This window comes from Bos javanicus, chromosome 28 (assembly GCF_032452875.1).
Source record: "Bos javanicus breed banteng chromosome 28, ARS-OSU_banteng_1.0, whole genome shotgun sequence".
In the NCBI taxonomy this organism is placed as follows: Eukaryota; Metazoa; Chordata; class Mammalia; order Artiodactyla; family Bovidae; genus Bos; species Bos javanicus.
This window is the reverse complement of record NC_083895.1, coordinates 36,423,927-36,440,375: the sequence shown is the minus strand read 5'-3', so window position 1 is coordinate 36,440,375 and position 16,449 is coordinate 36,423,927. Positions and strand designations below refer to the sequence as shown.

General features: G+C 53.0%; 1 protein-coding gene across 2 annotated transcripts in view; it reads left to right on the top strand.

Annotated features, from left to right (window-relative positions):
- Nucleotides 1-15,397, top strand: part of ZCCHC24 (zinc finger CCHC-type containing 24) — a 65,117-nt gene extending 49,720 nt beyond the window's left edge. For both annotated transcript variants that reach the window (XM_061405458.1, XM_061405457.1), the window contains exons 3-4: nucleotides 3,134-3,298; nucleotides 11,263-15,397. In XM_061405458.1, the coding sequence (XP_061261442.1) occupies nucleotides 3,134-3,298; nucleotides 11,263-11,376 (279 nt within the window). In that variant the 3' untranslated portion in view covers nucleotides 11,377-15,397. The remainder of the gene's footprint in view (nucleotides 1-3,133; nucleotides 3,299-11,262) is intronic.
- The last annotated feature ends 1,052 nt before the right edge of the window (nucleotides 15,398-16,449 follow it).

Genomic DNA, 16,449 nt, shown 5'->3' with positions numbered 1-16,449 from the left:
TCACTGCACTGTCCCTATCTTGAGACCATCACAACTCAGAGCGTCTTCAGAGTCATAAGGTGGCCTCTCTACTGCACACTGACTGGACCCTGAGCCTTGACCGCATGTGGAGCGCTCTTCCTGCATAACTGGTCTCTCCCCTGAATCTGATCAGTGCTGAGAGTCAGCCCTGCCTCGGAGCTCAGGCGGAGTTTCTCCCCAGGATGTCACGGCTGCCAGGAAGGCCAGGAAGGGTCCAGAAGACATAGGGCAGTGGGCCCAGAAGACCCGGCGGCACTGCTGCCACCCTCTGAGTTTAGGTTTACGCATTCGGCACGTATCTCCCTTTTTGGGGTTCTGTCTGTAATTCTAGTAGGCTGTCACCAAATGGTGGTAATGGTGCCTGGGCAAAAAAGACATGATTACCGGAGGAAGAAGTTATTATTATATATGATGCTATTGTTCTACATTAGTAAATAATACCAACAAATACTCCTGTTTTATTTGCCAGACATTGTTCTAAGTGTTCTGCCTCACTTAATCCTCGGAACAGGCTTTTGTGGTAGTTCCTATCACTAATCTTGTGAAGTAACTTGCCCAGGATCACAACCAGGGTTTGGATCCAGAGTCTGTGTTCTTGACCTTTATGCACTACTTTGGAAACAAACAAATACCCAAGGAAACATTACTATGGAAGCAGACTGTCTCCCAGCACAGTACTTCTTTTTTAAAATATTTCTTGCTTTTATTTGGCAGCGTTGGGTCTCAGCTGCAGCACGCAGGATGCTCGTTGCATCGTGTGGACCCTTCTAGCTGCCGTACACGAGCTCTCTACTTGTGCTGTGCTGGCTCCAGAGTGTGTGGACCCAGCCACTGCGGCACGCAGGCCGAGCTGCCCTGCAGCACGTGAGATCCCAGTTCCCCAACCAGGGATCGAACCTGCGTTCCCTGTGTCGAACCTGTGTCTCTTGCTTGGCAGGCAGATTCTTTACAACTGAGCCACCTGAGAAGCCCTAATGGGATATTATTTGGCACCAAAAAGGAATGAAGTCCTGATACATGCTGTAATGTGGATGAACATCACACTGAGTGAGAGAAGCCAGACACAAGAGGGCAATTATTCTATGATCTACTTACCTGAGATGCCAAGAACAGGAAACCTATAGTGAGAAAGTTAAATTAGTGGTTTCCTGGGCCTAGGTGGGATGAGGAAGTGGGGGTTGGACACTGAATGACTGTTAATGAATGCAGAGTTTCTGTGGGGGAGTAACAGATAATGTTCTAAAATTAGACTGTAGTGATGGTTGTATAACTGCGAATATACCAAAACCCATTGAACTGTACACATTAAATGGGTGAAATATTAGCTATATATATTACTATTATATGAATATATATTATATATAAATATATATATATAAGCTATATAAATAGTATCTCAGTAAAAATGCTTTAAAAAAAAACATGTAGGAGAGAGCTAGTTTCTTTAATATATAAAGTACAGTTGCAAATCAACAAGAAAAATATCAAACCCCAGCAGGAAAAAAGAATCACAAAGGAAACACAAATGATTCTTAAATGTAAAAATTCTCTCTTGTTTACAATACATATCATACAAGTCAGAGCTACTCTGAGAAGTCTACCTCCTAGATTAGCAATGATGAAAACGATTGATGAGGAGTTGGAATGTTAAGTTGATACAACTGCAGCTGGGGGTGGGGAAAGGAAGCTAATGGTCACTGTCATCCTTAAAAATGAAAAGCGCACACACCCATGTACCCAGCAATTTCACTTTTAGGAACGTATTGGGCAAACGTACTCTCATATGTGCAAAATTATATACACACACATGGAAGTCTTAGTTGCTCAGTTGTGTCCAACTCTTTGTGACCCCATGGTGTGTCCATGGAATTGAATTCTCCAGGCAGGAATACTGGAGTGGGTTGCCATTCCTTTTTCCAGGGGATTTTCCCAACCCAGGGATTGAACCTGGGTCTCCTGCATTGCAGGCAGATTCTTTACCATCTGCACACACCCATTCATATATGCAAAGTTATTCATTGCAGCGCTGCATGTAATAGAAGAGTAGAAACAATCTAGACAGCTGTAGTAGTGATGAGAAAGCACCATAAAACTTGCACAGAGTTGCATACTATGCTACTCTTAACAGCACAGAACAGTAGCTCGGTTTGTACTGATTGACCGGGGGGAAATACTTTATATATATATGTCTAGGATTATTATTAAGTGAGAAAGGGAAGACGCAGAACCAAGTTTATAATCTGTCTCCGTATGAGTGAGGGAAAATAAAGGATGTGCATACATATGTATGTGCTGTTCAGTTCAGTTCAGTTCAGTCGCTCAGTCATGTCCGACTCTTTGCGACCCCATGAATCTCAGCACGCCAGGCCTCCCTGTCCATCACTAACTCCCGGAGTTCACCCAAACTCATGTGCATCGAGTCGGTGATGCCATCCAGCCATCTCATCCTCTGTCGTCCCCTTCTCCTCCTGCCCCCAATCCCTCCCAGCATCAGGGTCTTTTCCAATGAGTCAACTCTTCACATGATGTGGCCAAAGTATTGGAGTTTCAGCCTCAGCATCAGTCCTTCCAATGAACACCCAGGACTGGTCTTCTTTAGGAATATATATGCAGTATGCATTTGAAAATGGAGAGCCAATCTTTGGGGTGGTCTAAAAGAAATTAACACAGCTGCCGAGCAAGGGAGCAGGGCTGAGGAGAGACACACTCTCACTGCTTTTGAGGTGCTGTTCTGCCTATGCTGCCCCTTCAGTGACCATTTAAACCACACCACTGTGGGCCATGTGTCGGTAGGTATGTGACTGCCAGCTCCCCCTTAATGACTGCGGTGTTTAAGGAGTAATTCCTCGCCACCAGGAAGTACTTGCTTTCTTCACTCTAAAAACCCACCACCAGCTCCGTTCTTCATTCCCTTGTGAGTCTCCCAGCCTTGGGATTCCCACGTGCGCTCTGGGGTGACTGCTGTCCTCCACACCTGGGACAAAAGGTGTCCCCATGTCTGCACCTGGGGACGCAGGGCATGAAGGCTGAAGGGAGAGACCGTGGGGACCCGGTGGGGCATTATTTTGGCCGGGTGGACCCCAATCCCTTGTGTTTGCTTCCTGTCCTCTAGGCACGCCCCAAAGGCGAGGGTCTGACCCCGTACCAGGGCAAAAAGCGCTGCTTCGGCGAGTACAAGTGTCCCAAGTGCAAGAGAAAATGGATGAGCGGCAACTCCTGGGCCAACATGGGGCAGGAGTGCATCAAGTGTCACATCAACGTGTACCCGCACAAGCAGGTGAGGGGCGGGGGCAGGGAGCAGGCAGGACGGAGTGGGAGGAGGCACAGGGGAGCCGGCGGGGTGTATTCCAGGGCCTTTATGTAGAACAGATAGAAGAGGGTTACCTTTTCCCTTACTGAGCTTCAGTTTGCTCCTTCATACGATGGCGATGAGACCACATCTATCCAAGTGAGCCCTTTCCTTTACTTGTCTCATCGGAAATGGGAGCTGGGGGCGGTTGGAGAGAGAGAGGGCCTGTTTTCCCAGGCAAGGAAGGAGTGACAAAGAGGCCACTGTACCAAGACCCTGCGACCACAGACCCAAGTGAATTTTGAAAGTAATGAACTGGGGTGCGACTGTGACGCAGAGCGATGAGAGGGCAGCGGAGTGAGGGCAGCGGAGTGCTGTAGGAAAGCGCCCTTCACTGGTTCACACGCCCAGTTGGCGCCTGTACACAAGGCAGCTGCTGGGTGCCTGGGACTGTGCAACAGGGCTGGTGACCAAGGACCTGCTGCCCTGCTGGGAGGGGGTTGAGGTGGACCACCCCAGGGAGCTCCCACTCTGCAGCTGCAGAGAGGAGGCGGCATTTACTCTGGGACCTGAAGGAGGGAGAGAAGCTACACCTGTCACGAGAGGGTGGCTGGCCATCCCGGGAAGCGGGTAGAGCAGGTGCAAATGCCCTGAGGCTGTTGGACTTGGGCTACTCAGGGCTCAGAGCTCAGTGAAGGTTCAGGAGGGTGGGGTGGGAGGAATAGGAGAGCTAAATGGGACAGTCCCAGAGGAATGTGGGGAGCCCCACAGGGTAACACCAAGAAACAGCTTCATTTACAGGTGATTACTCTGGGTATGTGTAGAGATTGGTCTAGAAGGTCTGGGAGGCGTGGGGAGACCAGTAGGAAGGCCATGGCAATAGTGCCAGGCAAGCCATAGGAAGTCTGTGGGTCTGCATCTGGGTCTGACAGAGCGCCACGGGACTGGATGTGCACGGTGAGGGGAGGCCAGGAATCCAGGAAAAGTCACACTCTGGCTTGAGCTCCCGAGTGGGTGACGGTGGTCATGACCACGGTGGGCAGTCTGGGCTGGGGGCAGTTTGGGGTGTGACATAGGTGCTCTAGATAGAGGCAAGAGACCTCTGTTACATGTTACATTTGAGATGTTCCTGAAAATCCAGGTCAAGATGTCAAGAAGGCAGTTGGGTTTGTTTTTCTGAAGTTCATGTAAGAATTCAAGGTGGTTACTGATAATTGGGTACCACTGGCCTAAAGGTATTTAGGGAATGATGAGATGCCCTGCAGAATGTGGACAAAGTTGAGAAGGGATTCCCCAGACCATGTGCTGTGGAGTCCCAGCATTCAGAAGTCAGATGAAGGAGGAGCAGCCGGTGAGGAAGGCCACAAAGCAGGGAGTCCCCGAGGAGGGAGGGGGCATCGTTCCCGGCCTCAGGCGATGGCTGCTGCTGAGCTGTCATCTGTCATGACTACGGAGAAGGACCCTTGAGGTTTGGTAACAAGGAGATGGTCCTGAAGCTTTTGGTGTGGAATCACTTTTATCTGGAGGATTTTTTGAGCTGCAACCCAGGTATGAGAACCACTGAAGCCAACACCCTGCAGGTCAGGCATAAGCGGAGTGAAGATATTGATTCACAAGGGGATCTGTTGGCCAGGATGGTGGCCCTGGTGGCATAGGTTCCCTGGGCCAGGCTGCAGAGGAAATACCTTCACTGTCCACTTTTTCAAAGGGCATTGATTGTGGAGAGAAGCAGAGAAATGGGACCATAGCTGGAGTAGAGACAGGCCATTGAAATGGATGTTATATGGTGAGAGAGCCTGGAGCATGTTACGGGTAAATGAGGGTGGCCCAGAAGAAAGTAAAAGGCTGGTGATACCGGGACAAGAGGCATGCCATATGGTCGGCCCAGGAGGGAGTGGGGTGGGGGGATGCCTGGGGACGGACATGGAGCAGAGAAGGGGCTTCACTTCCAAGGCTTCTGTCTTCTCAGTGAAGTGGGATGCGATGTTTTCAGTCAAAAGCCAGGGTGAGAAGGGGTATGGTGGGCTGGCTGAAGGATGAGGGCGGAAGCGGGTCTACCAGGGAAACATAACCGGACTGGCCAGCAGCATCCAAGCCCAGGGGAGCTTTGAGACTGTAACTGTCACCAAAGCCATCAGCTCAGTTCTGCGCTGTGCCCAGCAGTGTTCGCTGCACGCAGGCACAAGCCAGACATGGCACGGGCTCAGGGCCGAGGTGTGCCAGGAGAGTGTTTCAGAGGGAAGAGGGCCGAGTTTGGGGCATATTTGGAAAAGTGTGCTGTTGGAAATGCCTGGTCCGGGGGCATCAGCTAGTTGGTCAGGAAAAGAAGCCAGAGGAGCCCTGATGGAGAGGTGGCCCAGGTCTGGGTTCAGGGAGGAGCTGAGAGCTGCCACGAGAGCAGGTTTCTGAAGACCAGGTCCAGGGTGTGGCCAAGGGGTGGTGGGAGAGAAGGTTAGGGTTGGTGAGGGAGTCGGATACTGAGGAGCTGGGGGTAGGGCGAGTCTTCCCTGAGGATGGCAGGAGCGGAGGGTGGAGGAGGGCACAGGGAAAGGGAAGCCAGAGGGTGGGGGAGGCTCCCCTGAGGCAGTAGTGTCAGGCTGAGCCCTGAAGGGGCCATGGAGGGTCAGCAGACCACGGGGACTAGACTGGCGTGGGAGTGGGAAGAGCATGTGCCAAGTGCAGAGGACAGGAAAGCCTGGAGGAGCTGAGGAGGGAAGCAGAGTTTGGAGGGAGTTTGGAGGGAGGGGCTGGCTCAGAGACTGTGACCCAGAATTTGGTCTTTGTCCTACTAGGAGGTCTGGGAGTTGTCCAGGAGCACTCTCGTGGCTGAACTATTCTGTGATTTTATGACTGTGTGCAGGCCTCCGTTGTCGCTGAGTGCAGGCTCTGTCCCTCAGGGTTCCATGCTTCCCAGCACCCACCCTGTGGCTCCCAGGCAAATAGATAGGGAGCTGGCCACACAGCCCAGCGGATGAGGGGCTCCTTAGTGCAGGGGCCTGGTCCAGGCCTAATGACACCGAGGGAGACACTGAGGCCCTGGGGCGCCAACACAGGCTTGGTGACCCAGTAGCGGGGGCACAGGACACGTGGCATGCACATGTTTTGGAGCACATCAAGGATGGGGCTGAAGGCAAGCAGGGTAAACAGTCCTCAGCATCCAGGCTCCCGAGGTCTTCCTGGCAATTCCTAAGCAGGTCTGGGACCCCAGTCCAAAACCACCTCCTGTAATGTCCAATCATCAGCACACGCACCCAGGGCCCTGGGGCAGGGCCAGTGCTGTCAGAGGGATTCCTTCTTTCCCTCGCTGGACACACTCCATTGAGGACTGCTTGGCTGGTCTGTGTAGGTTCTAAAGGAAGACGAAGGTCAGGGTGCTGCCAGGCCTTCCAGGAGCTTCCTCTCCAACCCAAGGGATGGGATTCCATCAGACAGGGTTACCTACTGGCGTTCAGAGAATTCCTGGCCTGAGTCACAGGTGTGGCCGCGCTCTGGGTGCCATCTGCTAAGCCCCTGTACACCCTTCCTGTGTGCTCTGCCCACAGACCAGGTGTCCTGTTCATCCTGCTTCACTGGGAGTGAGCGTGCAATCTTGAGAAGTCATGTGGCCTTTCCAAGGCCCCCACATAGACATGGGGCCTTGGAATTGAATTTGCACCTGTCTTTGGAGCCCGGTCCTGAGGCCAGGTGGGCCTAGCACCACCCTCCTTGAACTGGGTGGGCTGGAGCACACCCCTGGTCTCCCAGCACAGGAGGGAGGAGGCCAGGCTGCAGGTCAGCCTCAGCCGCTGGAGACTCGGGAAGATCCTGACAGCAGTGTGCAGTGGGCAGGCACTCCTCTGCATGTTTTATCCCTTTATCCTCTCAGCCATCCCAGGAGGTCAGCTCTGTTGTATCCCCATTTTACAGGGGAGGAAACTGAGGCAAAGGGCATAAGTGACTCACCCAAGCTCAGTAGAGAAGCTGAAACTCGTGAAGGGTGGGGCTAGCCGAGAACACCTGCAGGGGACCCGTGGAGGGGAGGGGCGGGCGAGCACAAGTGCAGGTCAGGCCAGCTGGCTGGGGCAGGAGCTGGGGATAGGCCAGTTCCTACCAGAACTCAGATGTATGGTGCTGGAGTCTGTGCTGGCGGTCTGGAACGCTCAGTCCCAATGACTCTCACAGCCCGTGACCTAAGCAGAGGGGTCCCGTCCATGCACCCAAGTCCACCAGGGCCCAGCTCCCTGCAGTGGCTCCAGCCTCCTTGACCCCGCCCCTGCATTGCCTTAGCACCCCTTCCAAGAGGCCAGGGCTGTACCCGCCATCCCCAGACTGGCAGCAGCCTCATCTGTTTCATCGTCTCCAACCTGAAAGCTCAGTGCAAGCACCGCCTCCCTGATTACCACCTCCGGACCACAGTCTCCGAACCAAATGCAGGATGTGTGGCTCTGCTCTTCCCTCTCCCAGTCATTCTGTGCTTGTTTGTTGAGCACCTACTGTGTGCAACAGGGAGACTGAGACCCAGAGAGAAGAAGGGACTTGAGTGAGGTCACTCAGCCAGTCAAGGGGGCCTGGGACCCCGCTCTGCCCTTGCTTTACTCCCCAGTCTCCTGTCACAGGGCTCTTCTTCCTCAGGGAAGTGGCAAGCTGGGGGCAGGACAGAGGGGGTGATGGCCCTGCCAGGCCCCCCAGCAGTCAGGAGCCTTTGAAGAACTGAGAGGAGGGGCTTGGAGCATCTGTCCCCCCAGGCTCCCCCCGGCCCCTGCGGTGGAAAGGGGCTGCTTTATTTCTCCTGCTCCCTGAGCTCTGACCTGTCGGTGTCCATCTCTTGAGAACTCTCCACTTCCCCTCTCCCTGCTCCCCACTACATCTGTTTCCCGTCAGACTCCAGCTGTGGCTTCCCCCTGCCGGCCCTGCCCTCCAGGAGAAGAAAACAAGAATGGGCTTTGCCTCCCTGCGGGGGGTGGGGGTGGCCCTGGGGTGATCAGTCCCAGCTGCTGACTGTTTTCCCTCTGCAGAGGGGAGTTGCCTTGACAGCTTCCCCACCTCCTCCACCCAGCGCCTGGGCAGGGCTGAGCCAGGACCCATGGGGGGAAGGGGCACTGACAGGTCACAGCCGAGGAGCGGGAATGGCCAGGATGTTGCAAGTGTGTTTCCCCAGGGGTTCAGCTGGTTCCCCTGTTCTCAGCCTGCCCCCTTCTACATAACAATAGCAATGATGCATGATATTAATACTAATAGACAGTTTGCTCTTTATGTACTAGGCACTGTTCTAGTAACCTTGCATATATTAACTTATCTACTCTTCCCAACAACCCTATCAAGTAGGTACCCTTATTGAAAGTGAAAGTGAAAGTGAAGTCACTCAGTCGTGTCCAACTCTTTGGGACCCCATGGACTGTAGCCTACCAGGCTCCTCTGTCCATGGGATTTTCCAGGCAGTAGTACTGGAGTGGATTGCCATTTCCTTCTCCAGGGGATCTTCCCAACCCAGGGATTGAACCCAGGTCTCCCGCATTGTAGACAGACGCTTTACCGTCTGAGCCACCGGGGAAGTCAGGTACCTTTATTAGCCTATTGTATAGATGAGAAAGGGGACTTCCTGGTGGCTCAGTGATAAAGAACCCACCTGCCAATGTAGGAGATGTGGGTTCAGTCCCTGGGTCAGGAAGATCTCCTGGAGAAGGAAATGGAGACCCACTCCAGTATTCTTGCCTGGGAAATCCCGTGGACAGAGGAGCCTGGTGGACTACAGCCCATGGGTCGCAAAAGAATCAGACACGACGTAGAGATTAAACAACAACAGAAATGGAAAAAATTGAGGCCCAGAGAGGTTAAGTGACTTTTGAGAGGTCACACAGCTCATAGGTAGTGTGAGCCCAAGCCTGACATGAAGACAGACTTTTTCTCCTCTCCCCTGGGCAGGAAAGTTGGTCATCTGAAAGTTTCTTGGGTGAGGGCAAGGCTCCTGCCCTGTTTCTATGTCTTCCTGATGTGGCTGTAGGCTTAGAAGCACGAAAATGACTTTTTATGACCCTACATCAGGACCCTGCCCACCCACAGGCCGTCACCTCCCAGAGCCCGTGGACGTGTCCGCTCCCCACCTGCTCTGAGTGTCAGCTGCAGGCCAGGCACTGCATAATTACGCAGATGAGCTGGTGTGCTCCCTTTGAGCAGTCTGCAGCCTGCCCAGGGGCAGCGCTCACACTCAGCTTCCCTCCAGGACCATCCTGGGTCCTGGTCACGGGCACCAAGGCTCCCTGGGCCCACACCAGCCTGCAGTTCCTGCCCCTCTCCTTGGCATGTGGCTGCCATCTGGCCCTGACCAGCTTCCTTTGAGTCCCCTCCGAGTCCTGTACAGGGGACCTCGCTACAGGTAGGGGTTCTGGGCTGGGGCTACAGCTGCCAGCCAAGAAAACATCTGCTTTATAGCCTCCATATGTTTTCCAGAGAAATAAGCTAGCTTTTGAGAATACCAGAGGGAGCAGGGAAGCCCCCCGTGTAACAGAAATGTGCTTTTACATGCTGAACACCCCTCAGTTTACAAACATCTAGACGCCTAACTCCTCCCTGTAAACAAGCTGCAAAAATGGCCCACTTAACAGATGTGGAAACTGAGGTTCTGTGAGGTCACACTGTGAGTAAGCAGCATCAGAGGTCTGACAAGTCACCTCCTCTCTCTGGACCTCAGTCTTCCATAAATAGGCAGGCACTGTGCCAGGCCCAGGGGTGCAGAATGAATCAGAACACTGCCTACTGACCTCATAGAGCTAAGGACTTGCTTACCCCAAGCCTGAAATGCCATGACCCCATCCAGGTTAAACTCTATGTTTAAATTTACTTTAAACTGGAGGGCAGTTGCTTTGCAATGTTTTGGTTTCTCCTATGCAACAGCATGAACCAGCTATGTATGTCCACAGACCCACTCCCTCTTGAGCCTCCCTCCCACGGCCTGCTGCCCGCTCCTCTAGCTGATCACAGAGCACCAAGCTGAGCTCCCTGTGCTGCGCAGAAGCTTCCCACTAGCTGACTGTTGTGCACAATGCAGTGTATATATGTTAGCGTTACTCTCAGTTCACCCTACCCTGCTGTGTTCACAAGTCCATTCTCTGTATCTGCATCTCTATTCCTGCCCTGCAAATAGGTGCATTTTTCTAGATTCCATATATATGTGTTAATATGTGATACTTGTTTTTCTCTTTCTGACTTACTTCACTCTGTATAACAGGCTCTGGGTTCATTCACCTCACTTCAGCTGACTCAGACTCATTCCTTTTCATGGCTGAACTCTTGAGTCTTTTTTTTTTTTTTTTTTTTGCTGCACCACATGGCTTGCAGGATCTTAATTCCCCAACCAGACATTGACCCTGGCCCCCCATAGGGAAAGCGCCAAATCCTAACCCTTGGACCACCAGAGAATGCCCTAAACTCCCCTCGAGTCTTGAGGCACAGGAGCAGGTGTGGGGATGACAAGTGGCCTGGGAAGAAGCAGTGTGTGCCGGGAAGCAGGGGATGTAGCTTGGGTCTCCCTTGAGCTGGGCCTCCATTTCTCCAGCTGGATCACGTCTGTGCACCATTTGTGAGCTTCAGGTGGTGGCGGCTCAGAGAGTGCTGGCGGGGGGTGGGGTGTTGGGAGGTGGTGGGCGAAGTGGGTCTAGACCTGGGGCTCTGGGCACGAGACGCCCTCCCACAGCCCTGCTCCCAGCTCAAGGCCTCGGCCTGTGCCCTTCAGTTCGCAGGACACGTGTGTTACCTGCGGCAGGCGAGAGGCAGGAAGGGTCCTGGGCGCTTTGGGAAGCAAACTCTGATTACAGGTTGATGTGCTCTCTCTCTGCGCCCTTCCTGTGTCTCTGTCACCTTCCTCCTGTCTGCCTGTCCTCTCTCCACATCTGTCTCACTCCCCCTACTTGGGTGTTTCTTTCTCTCCACCCTCCTCCTCCCCACCCTTGGGCTCGCTTCCTCCTTCCTCTCTGCAGAGACCCCTGGAGAAACCTGATGGCCTGGATGTGTCCGACCAGAGCAAGGAGCACCCCCAGCATCTGTGCGAGAAGTGCAAGGTGCTGGGCTACTACTGCCGGCGTGTGCAATGACCTGGCCGCCGGCCTTGCCGCGCCACCCTCCCGCCCGCCAGAGAAGACGCCACCCCCCGCGTGTCCCCTGTGTGTGTGCGGGGGTGTCCTCGCAGGCTGACAGGTCTAGCGGGGTGGGCTCTTAGGTTCTTGGCTCATGTATGTTGACAGTGTTACTGATGTTGCTATGTGCCCCCGGAAAGCTGAGTCTCTGAGACTCCCTGCAGTGGATGTGGGTCTGTGTGAAGGGGCCGGGGCGAGCCGAGGTCAGCACACAGGACCCCACAGAGCCCTTAGTGTCCCCCGCAGGCTCTTCTCTGAGACTCCCTTTGGGGTGAGCAGCCTCGTATTGGCCACAAGTGCACTAAATTTACTGTGAATCCTAGAGCCTGCAGGGGACTGTCTCCCCGAGACCAGCCAGGCCGCCTTCTCCCGCCCAGAACCTTCCAGTTGGCCCTGTGTGAAAAGCCACTCTTGCAAAGCCCCAGTTTTCCAAGTCAGCACTCATGGTGAGCTAACACCTGTCCTAGCAGCTGCTGGGGAGTGGACACTTCTGCCCCCTGCCACTTTGAGCCCCAAATCTGACCGCCTCTAACGTCACTGGCTTGGCATCTGGGTGCTGCACCCCACCCCCCACAAACCCAGGGGTCAGGGACGGGAGGCACTGAATGTTGGAGAGTGTTCCAAGGTGTGACCTGGTGCATGTCCAGCCGCGCCTCCACCCCCCCACCCCCCGACCCCCGCCACATACTTCCCCTCTTGCTTAGATTTTGTTGATCCCATTCCCTTCCCTCCCTCTTCCCCTCCCACCCTTGCTGGGGGGCCACCCTCGGATGGAGGCTGTAGAACCCAGCAGTGGAGCCACTCTGGCAGGAAGTACACAGGCCTGGAAGATCCAAGCCCCAGGTTCTAATGCTAGCCCCGCCAGTGACGCCCTATGGAGTCTTGGGAAGGATTCTCATCTCTTTGTTTCCCCACTCGTCCCATGAGAGAATGACAGCAGAGAGGTGTTCTGATGTCCTGGGGTTCGTCCTGGCTACACACCGTCTCCTGGAGCAGAGAGCTTTATTTGGAGAGGGTTTCCAGGTCCTGTACACCCACTATCCTGTATGCTGCGGGAGTCAGTCAGTCACTTAATAAGTGAAACCCCAGCTCTTCCTGTTGTCCCCTACCCTGCAAACATGAAGAAGTGTCCCCCCCTTACATAGGCAACCCCAGTACAAGCTACAGAACCTCTCATTTGCAAAGCCGGGTTGATGATTCCTACCTCCCCAGGGGACAGGGAGGCTTCTTGGCGCTCACACTGGCCAGGGCCACGCTGTCCCAGCAAGCGGGGGGGATCACCTTGCTCTTCGTTCTCTCCCCAGTGAGAAGCCCTATTTTTATTGTTATGTCACCCCTTCCTTTCTCCCGGGGCGAGGGGAGGGGAGCTGGCTTGTCAGAGCTGAGTCACTTGATTTTTGCCCCAACATTATGCCTCTGTGGGGGAAAAAAAAATCAGACCATGAAATGGGCCTGAAATTCAGTGTTTACCACGGCTCAAGGACACCCAACCTGTGTCCGGTCGCCTTTTGTTTTCAAATGAAAATGCTTTGTACAACTGAGGAGTTACAGCGAAGTGTTTATCAGGGGTCCAGGGAGTGAGACAAAGAGATGGAGTGAGTGTGTGTGCAGCCAGAGGGCTGCAGGGCAGGTTTGTGGGGGAGGCCATGCCTTCTGAGCACTTAAGAAGAGAGTATTTGCTCCAGCCTGAGCCCCATAGCCGCCTCCTTCCGGCCACAGGGACAGAGTGCGGGTCCCTGGCTGAGAAGACGCTCACCGCCCACCTCTGAGGAGGCCCTCCCGGCTGCTCCCTGCCTGCTCCATGGTGTCCGTGAGCCAGAGTCACCCTGGCCCAGGGCTCTCCTTCCTGGAGGGGAAGCTGTTACTGTCAGCCATACCAGTGCCCTGCTAACGAGAGCATTTGTTGTGGTGGACATTGTGCTGGTCTCTGCTGTGTGGACCAGGCTCAACACTTCCAGGGACCTAGCCCCATGGGGGAACCTTGGTCTCAGAGTGCCTGGGCTGCAGTTGTGGGGGAAGCCCACACCCTAGAAAGAACCCAGGCTCCAGACCCCAGGAGGCCAGGGCGTTCCACAGGTCAAGAGGGGAAGGGATATCACCCCAAACTGACCTTTCCAGTGGGCTTGTCCAGCTGGCAGCCACTGCACCCCACCGTCTGTACAGAGCCGGCCAGTGGGGGCTGGGCCTCCCCTGAGGCTGCCCTTCTGCACCACCCCCTCTGGTACTGTTTGGCTGAATTGGGGAGCTCTCTGGGCTCAGCGAGAACCACTGCTGTCCAGGCTGGTGCTGTGAGAATTAAGTGCTCAGAGGGCCTGGGTGCCTAGGAGACAAGAAAGTGTGTGGTTGTAGTACATTCAAAAGGGACAATCGCTTGCAGTTAGTAGGTCTAGAGATCCAGTTGGGAGAGAACGGTGTTTACCCCATATGAAGTATTCAATAGTTCTACTTGTGAATTTGTATTTATTTTGAGTTATACTTGACACAGAATTCCTTTTGTGTTGTTTTTTTTTTTAAGAAAAAAATACTATGTGTGTATTTTGAAACGAAAATTCATGGATGTTAAAATTTCTGCATGGTTTCCAATTTTTCTCACAACACTGAATTTGTTACCTTCTCCCGAAAACTTCACAGTGATTTTTGTCTGTATATATTTGAGGGCTTTTTTTTAAGAAAAAAAAAGAAAAAGAAAAACACCATTGCTTGATTTTTGAGGTTAAACAAAAAGAGAGGCATTTTCAAAACTTCAGAGCTTTCAGGAGGGAAATAGAATATCAAAGGAAGATTTCTGGAAGTATTTTTTGCAAACCTTCTGGTCAAGCTGCAAGAAAATATTTATGGTGAGAACTTTTCTCTGTTTCCTGTTTTGTTTTTGCTTTTTTTTTTGGTTTGGTTTTTTTTTGTTTTGTTTTTTTTTTTTACTATGCTTTGGTCTGTAAAAAGTCTGCAACTGAATTACATTAAGAAGGAAATATTGTCTACATAGAATATTATATGAAGTTGGTACATAATTCTGATGAGGAAAAAAAAAAACTTTGCAATTCTTTAAGCCATATTATTGTTATTCTCTGTTGTTTTCCTTGGATGAAAATATCAGTATTAGGTAGCCAGCATATTATTCAAGTGCTTAGACTTATTCATGTGTTCCTGTCCTGTATTTATACATATGTGTATTTGGGAAAGTATTACTTTTTGTAAGGGAAGCTATTATTAGATACTTAGTGAAAAAGGGAATGGTGAACCCTTTGAGCCTCTTCAGCTGAGGATAGCACAGCATTAGAACCCATTCTCTTGCACCTTCTTATTATTATCTTGTTATCATGGTTATTAATCTTGTGGGGGTGGAAGTGAGCCAGGTTAGGAGGAGGCGACGTGTACATAGCCCCTCCATAAGTCGGCCAGCTCCAAAGATGGCCTCCTTGGCCTGGTCCAGGGCTCCCAGTCAGCAGGGCCCAGGGAGGGAAGAGGAAGCAGGAGGGGGATTTCTCCAACCTCCCTCTTTGGAGCTTTGCCGTCTGAGCCACGCCTCAGGGCCCTGTGCTCTTTGAACTTGGATTTGTCACCCAGAGCCCTGAGACCTGCCCTCCAGCATCTAACGGACTTGAATCTACTTGGAACAAATATTAAATCCAGCATCACTACATCATAGCCCAGAGTGACAACTAACCCTGACGTTTGGGAGGCGTCCGGTCTTACGGGAGCTCACCGCTCTCTGTTGTCAACTTCACCATTCAACCTCCTCCACTCCTGTGTGGTGACCCTGTCGGTGTCTGTATCTGTTAATATGTGTGTGTCCAGCTAAAAAGACAAACAGAACCCGTGGGCCAGCTCGGAGGGTGCGTGGAGAAGCCTCCCAACCTCTCCTGAGGGCCGCCCTTGGGATGGCATTCCGTCGTGTGCCTTATTCTTGGAGAATCTGTATACGGCCTGCCTATAGAGATATAGCCTTTTCATGCTCTATTAAAAGAACTTTTAAAACCAAGAGAGGCTCCTGGGTTTCCTTGTCTACACAAAGCATCAGTGGGGAGCTGGACATTTTCACAGACGCAGGAGGCCACGAGGGGTGGGGGGCCTTGGGGCCGCCCCTCTGGTCTCTGAGTGTCTGGGATGTCTTGTCTCACCTTGTCTCTACCCCGAGCATTCGCCTCCTCCCAGCCCCTCTGTCCCCAAGCAGACATTCTCTGGGGCGAGGGCCCTTCCCAGGCAGGGCCCCAGACTGGGCGAGATTGTCGGCACATTAGGTCACGGCTCGCTCTGCAATGGGGCTCCCGGTGACCATATATAGGAGTGAATCTTCCTCAGAGACGGCAGCCCCAGGCCTCCGCTGCAGCTCCCATTTGGCCTTCTCTCCAAGCCCGGGATTTGGGCCTCAGATGCTGAGTATCCCACAGTGAGCAGACTCAAGTGTCCAGGACCTCCTGGAAAGTCCCTGGGAGAGGAAACAGAGGGCCCTTCTTCTGAGCAAGGACCAGGCTGGGCTTTCTCGACGTGGGGCTCTCACTGAGGGCCATGGCTCACAGAGCCTGGAGCCACAGCCAAGTGAGCCTTAAGGAACCACCTGCATACGGAGCCCCTCCACTCAGGGTCAGCGCGCTTGTGGTTCTCAACCCAACTGCTCACCAGAATCACCTACGGGAGGATTTGTCCCACCCCAGAGATGCTGAGACACTGACTTGGGTTCCCTGAGGTCCTTAGAGTCCCTGATCAGTCCCACATGCATGCTTGAGAAGCACCAGGCTTGGAAATGGGCCTTATGGTCCTGTGGGGCTGATGGGGATGGGAATGAGACTGTGCGCAAGGGGCTCTGCCTCCCCGCTGGCCACCCCATCCTCAGCTCCATGCACTTGCTGCCAAGAATACAGCACCTGGGGTGTGGTGGGAAGTGGGTGGTAGGGGAGACTAGAAGTCCAAGTTGTTACATGGAATTTTTAAATTTTGGCAACTAGTTTATTAAATAGCCAAACGACATGTCTATGGGCCAGTCCATGCCTCCAGACTGCAGCCTCTGAGATGGAGCAGAGAAAACAAGATGTA